Here is a 6193-nt window from a genome sequence, read left to right as displayed (position 1 = left end):
AGCCCTTCTGGCTGTCTCCTCTGCAGCTGCACACCACTCCGCAGCTTCCTCTTATCTTCGGGGTTGGCTCCCGATGGCCGTCGGCGCCCCCCCCTCTCCACACTCGCCCGCGTGGCCTCACTCTTTTCCGCTCACACCCCGACTGCCTTCCCCTTCCGGTTTACCCGCTTAAGGACCCGAACCTTCCCCCCACGTCACATGACTCCACCCCCCGTGACGTCACATCCGGAAGGTCGCTTACGCCCGCATTACAATTCCATGAAGGAGCATTTGGCTTCTCCGTGCGAGAATGGATATGCATGAATTGTGTACGTTTTGTTGATGATTGTTATTCAATATTTTGATCCTAATGATTCGACCAGGGCTTTTCAATTCCGTGGAATGAATACGTGATGGTTATAATTGTACTCTACGTTTTGCTTCGTTCTACGACAAAGTTTAAAGTATTTTATTTATTTATTTCAGAATTATAAGAGAATTTCAACATCATATTCTGAACATCTGCAGTTTTAGTTAGACGGTGAATATTTTCAAGTTACTTTCATGCTAAATTTCAGCTTTCCAACGCCTTCTATTTAATAAATGTTTTCTTCTACAACATCAGAGTGCAGCGCCACATTAAATACGCACTACAATGACAACAGTTTAAAGCGATTTGAAGCATGTTTTATTTTCAAAATAGAAATATGGTTTTGTGTGGGGGGGGGGGCAGAACTTTGTGACGTCATATTTGAGGGGGGGGGGGGTCTGACTTTTTGTGACAACGTGTGACAAGGGGAGGGGGGGGGGTCAAAAATCGGCAAAAATCGCGTGACGTCATTTATGGACGGCCCCAAACTTTCAAACGAACAAAAACATTTTTTTTTTTACTTCGCCAGGTGAAGGCCCCACCACTGAGGCTACTACGTAGATATTTTTCAGCAACGAGAGCTCAAACCAAGCAGTGCGAGGGGCAAAGCCGGAGGGCTCCGAGAAAAATCCTCGCGACCACGGTCAGAGAGAGAAAGAGAGATCACGCAGACTTCAAATATACAGCAGCAGACTTCAAATATACAGCAGCAGACTTCAGGGTCGGGATCGAACCCACGGACCTCCTGCATACCAGGCGAGGTCGTTAACATCTCCTAGCCACCGTGGTGATGATGAGAGACAGAGAGAGACACACTCCAAATACACAGCAGCAAGCGTCAGGGTCGGGATCGAACCCACGCCCTCCTGTATACCAGGCGAGGTCGTTAACATCTCATAGCCACCGTGGTAATGATGAGATTGAGAGACGCAAACTTCAAATACACAGCAGCAGGCGTCAGGGTCGGGATCGAACCCACGGACCTCCTGCATACCAGGCGAGGGAGTTAACATCTCCTAGCCACCGTGGTGATGATGAGAGACAGAGAGAGACACACACTCCAAATACACAGCAGCAAGCGTCAGGGTCGGGATCGAACCCACGCCCTCCTGTATACCAGGCGAGGTCGTTAACATCTCCTAGCCACCGTGGTGATGATGATGAGAGAGATACGCAAACTCCAAATATACAGCAGCAAGCGTCAGGGTCAGGATCGAACCCACGAACTCCTGTACACCAGGCGAGGTAGTTAACATCTCCTAGCCACCGTGATGATGATGAGAGAGAGAGACGCAGACTCCAAATATACAGGAGGTGTCAGGGTCAGGATCGAACCCACGACCTCCTGTATACCAGGCGAGGTAGTTAACATCTCCGAGCCACCGTGATGATGATGATGAGAGACGCAAACTCCAAATATACAGCAGCAGGCATCAGGGTCAGGATCGAACCCACGACCTCCTGTACACCAGGCGAGGTAGTTAACATCTCCTAGCCACCATGACTGGGGGGTAGCAGCGTCGTGCGTGACCGACTCGCAAGGCGGACGGAAAGACAGAGTCTTCCCGACAGACGGCTGCTTGCGTTGTGGCCGAAACGTCGTGAGAATTATTTTATTATGTTTTATTTCTATTATTTTATTATTTCCCTTCTACGTGACTTTACCGAAAGAACCAAGAAGAGGTTTTTAAATATTACTTATTTTGTTTTTCCTCCGCCCCCCCCCCCCCGTACAACACTCTCGCCGTTTCAAGGAGTTGCCCGCAGATCAGAGGTCGCAATTGGGTACCCGATACCCGTACCCGTACCCGGCCGGGTACGGGTACCTGTTTGCGACCCTGGTTCGGCCGGGTACGGGTAGGCCGTGAGTCACTGGTGAGTCACCGTTTGTCACTAATTTCCCAACGTCTTGTCTCTTCTCACAATTCAAGTTCCCAGAATCAACCCACCCGCGCCTGCAACATGGCTTCATCCCAGAGGTCGCAATCGGGTACCCGATACCCGTACCCTACCCGGGTACGGGTAGCCGGGTATTGGGTATGGTACGGGTACCCGATTGCGACCCTGGTGCGGCCGGGTACGGGTACGGAATCAAAACCCGTTTGCGACCTCTGCCGGAGCTCTCTGGATGGGAGCGTTGGAGGCGGGGGGCAGACGAATCGATAAAATCTGCCCTCGTTACAAAGGCGTCGTGAGCATCTTCGTAGATTGGCGTGATCTCGTGCCCTACAGCAGCCTGGTGATTGCCTGTAGGGTGCCGTGATCTCGTGCCCTACAGCAGCCTGGTGATTGCCTGTAGGGTGCCGTGATCTCGTGCCCTACAGCAGCTTGCTGAGCGTCTGTAGGGTGGCGCGGCTGATGGCTCGGAGCGCCAGCGTGGGCACTTCGTCTCCGAGCAGCAGGAAGAGTTGTCGCGGTGGCGCGTGCAGCCCGTAGCACCGGTGCCCGTCGGCACTCACGTAGCACTCGGTGGCGCTGTGGGAAAAGCCCCGCTGGAAGTCCTCCACCAACGGGACTAGCGGGTGGGCACAGCGGTGCGGGGAGAGAGAGGTGGTGGTGGTGGGTAGGGTGTGAGGGGTGGTGGTAATGGGAATAGTGGTGGTGGTGGTGGTGGTGATAGTGGTAGTAATGATGGTGGTAGTAGTGGTGGTGGTGGTGATGGTGGTGATAGTGGTGGTGGTAGTGGCGGTGGTGATGGTGGTAGTGGGAATAGTGGTGGTGGTAGTGGTGATAAGTGGTAGTAATGGTGGTGGTGGTGGTGATAGTGGTGATGGTGGTGATAAGTGGTAGTAATGGTGGTGGTGGTAGTAGTGGCGGTGGTGATGGTGGTAATGGGAAAGTGGTGGTGGTGGTGGTGGTGATAGTGGTAGTAATGGTGGTGGTGGTAGTGGTAGTGGTGGCGGTGGTGATGGTGGTAATGGGAATAGTGGTGGTGATAGTGGTAGTAATGGTGGTGGTGGTAGTAGTGGCGGTGGTGATGGTGGTAATGGGAAAGTGGTGGTGGTGGTGATAGTGGTAGTAATGGTGGTGGTGGTAGTGGTAGTGGTGGCGGTGGTGATGGTGGTAATGGGAATAGTGGTGGTGATAGTGGTAGTAATGGTGGTGGTGGTAGTAGTGGCGGTGGTGATGGTGGTAATGGGAAAGTGGTGGTGGTGGTGATAGTGGTAGTAATGGTGGTGGTGGTAGTGGTAGTGGTGGCGGTGGTGATGGTGGTAATGGGAATAGTGGTGGTGATAGTGGTAGTAATGGTGGTGGTGGTAGTAGCCGTGGTGGTGGTGATAGTGGTAGTAATGATGGTGGTGGTGATGGTGGTGGTGGTAGTAGTGGTGGTGATGGTGGTGGTAGTGGTGGTGGTGGTGATGGTGGTCGTGGTGATGATGATGGTGGTGGTGATGATGATGATGGTGGTGGTAGTGGTGGTGGTGATGATGATGGTAGTGGTGAAGTTGGTGGTGGTGATGATGGCAGTGGTGGTGATGATGGCGGTAGTGGCGGTGATGATGATGGTGGTGGTGATGGTGGTTGTGATGGTGGTCATGATGGCAGTGGTGGTGATGATGATGGCAATGGTGGTGGTGATGATGATGGTGATGGTATTGGTGGTTGTGATGACGGTGGAGGTGGCGGTGATGATGATGGTGATGATGATGGTAGTGGTGGTGGTGATGGTGGTGGTGATGGTGGCGGTGGTGGTGGTGATGATGGTAGTGGTGATGGTGGTGGTGATGATGGTAGTGGCGGTGGTGATGATGATGATGATGGCAGTGGTGGCGGTGATGATGATGGTAGTGGTGATGGTGGTAGTGGTGTTGATGATGGTAGTGGTGGTGGTGATGATGATGGTGGTGGTGATGGTGGTGATGGTGGTAGTGGTGGTAGTGGTGTTGATGATGGTGGAGGTGGTGATGGTGGTGATGGTGGTAGTGGTGGTAGTGGTGTTGATGATGGTGGAGGTGGCGGTGATGATGATGGCAGTGGTGGCGGTGATGATGATGGTAGTGGTGACGGTGGTAGTGGTGTTGATGATGGTAGTGGTGATGATGGTGGTGGTGATGGTGGTAGTGGTGGTGGTGATGACGGTGGAGGTGGCGGTGAGCGTGTAGCCCACGAGGCTCGCTGCACCGTACCGGCCTCGCTGCCGGTGACGCGCGTGCCGCCCTGCGGGAAGTAGTTTGTGACGGCGAGCCTGTAGAACGCCTTCAGGATGCTCCTGCGGCGCTCGATCGGGATCCGTCTCCCTGCGTGTGACAACAAGACAGGGCCTTCACACGCGCACCTCATTCACTCATTCACACGCGCGCTCATTCACACGCGCGCTCATTCACTCATTCACACGCGCGCTCATTCACTCATTCACACGCGCGCTCATTCACACGCGCGCTCATTCACTCATTCACACGCGCACTCATTCACTCATTCACACGCGCGCTCATTCACTCATTCACACGCGCACTCATTCACTCATTCACACGCGCGCTCATTCACTCATTCACACGCGCGCTCATTCACTCATTCACACGCGCGCTCATTCACACGCGCGCTCATTCACTCATTCACACGCGCGCTCATTCACTCATTCACACGCGCGCTCATTCACTCATTCACACGCGCGCTCATTCACACGCGCGCTCATTCACTCATCTCATTCACACGCGCGCTCATTCACTCATTCACACGCGCGCTCATTCACTCATTCACACGCGCGCTCATTCACTCATTCACACGCGCGCTCATTCACACGCGCGCTCATTCACTCATTCACACGCGCACTCATTCACTCATTCACACGCGCGCTCATTCACTCATTCACACGCGCGCTCATTCACTCATTCACACGCGCACTCATTCACTCATTCACACGCGCGCTCATTCACACGCGCGCTCATTCACTCATTCACACGCGCACTCATTCACTCATTCACACGCGCGCTCATTCACACGCGCGCTCATTCACTCATTCACACGCGCGCTCATTCACTCATTCACACGCGCGCTCATTCACTCATTCACACGCGCGCTCATTCACACGCGCGCTCATTCACTCATCTCATTCACACGCGCTCATTCACTCATTCACACGCGCACCTCAATCACTCATTCACACGCGCGCTCATTCACTCATTCACACGCGCGCTCATTCACACGCGCGCTCATTCACTCATCTCATTCACACGCGCGCTCATTCACACGCGCACTCAATCACTCATTCACACGCGCGCTCATTCACTCATTCACACGCGCGCTCATTCACTCATTCACACGCGCGCTCATCTCACACGCGCGCTCATTCACTCATCTCATTCACACGCGCGCTCATTCACTCATTCACACGCGCGCTCATTCACTCATTCACACGCGCGCTCATTCACTCATTCACACGCGCGCTCATTCACTCATTCACACGCGCGCTCATTCACTCATTCACACGCGCGCTCATTCACTCATTCACACGCGCGCTCATTCACTCATTCACACGCGCGCTCATTCACTCATTCACACGCGCGCTCATTCACTCATTCACACGCGCGCTCATTCACTCATTCACACGCGCGCTCATTCACTCATTCACACACGCGCGCTCATTCACTCATTCACACGCGCGCTCATTCACTCATTCACACGCGCGCTCATTCACTCATTCACACGCGCGCTCTCATTCACTCATTCACACGCGCGCTCATTCACTCATTCACACGCGCGCTCATTCACTCATTCACACGCGCGCTCATTCACTCATTCACACGCGCGCTCATTCACTCATTCACACGCGCGCTCATTCACTCATTCACACGCGCGCTCATTCACTCATTCACACGCGCGCTCATTCACACGCGCGCTCATTCA

At 53.7% G+C, this 6193-nt stretch overlaps 1 protein-coding gene across 1 annotated transcript; it reads right to left on the bottom strand.

Annotated features, from left to right (window-relative positions):
- Positions 1 to 644: 644 nt before the first annotated feature.
- Positions 645 to 5404, bottom strand: LOC144741764 (protein fuzzy homolog). The gene is made up of 2 exons (XM_078624266.1): positions 4477 to 5404; positions 645 to 2864 (listed from the first exon to the last, which is right to left on the bottom strand). The coding sequence occupies exons 1-2, from the start codon at positions 4628 to 4630 to the stop codon at positions 2668 to 2670; spliced, it is 351 nt and encodes a 116-aa protein (XP_078480392.1). The 5' UTR covers positions 4631 to 5404; the 3' UTR covers positions 645 to 2667.
- Between the last annotated feature and the right edge of the window lie 789 nt (positions 5405 to 6193).

This window comes from Lampetra planeri, unplaced genomic scaffold (genome assembly GCF_965212315.1).
Source record: "Lampetra planeri unplaced genomic scaffold, kcLamPlan1.2.h2 scaffold_702, whole genome shotgun sequence".
Taxonomy (NCBI): domain Eukaryota; kingdom Metazoa; phylum Chordata; class Hyperoartia; order Petromyzontiformes; family Petromyzontidae; genus Lampetra; species Lampetra planeri.
This window is presented reverse-complemented; position numbering and strand designations above follow the sequence as displayed.

Bases quoted from the DNA above. Each gene is read 5' to 3' on its own strand.
- LOC144741764 (XM_078624266.1), bottom strand. From the start codon at position 4,630: ATGAGGTGCGCGTGTGAAGGCCCTGTCTTGTTGTCACACGCAGGGAGA. The intron at 2,865-4,476 runs GTACGGTGCAGC...CCCACCCGCTAG, and splicing joins CGTCACCGGCAGCGAGGCCG to TCCCGTTGGTGGAGGACTTC.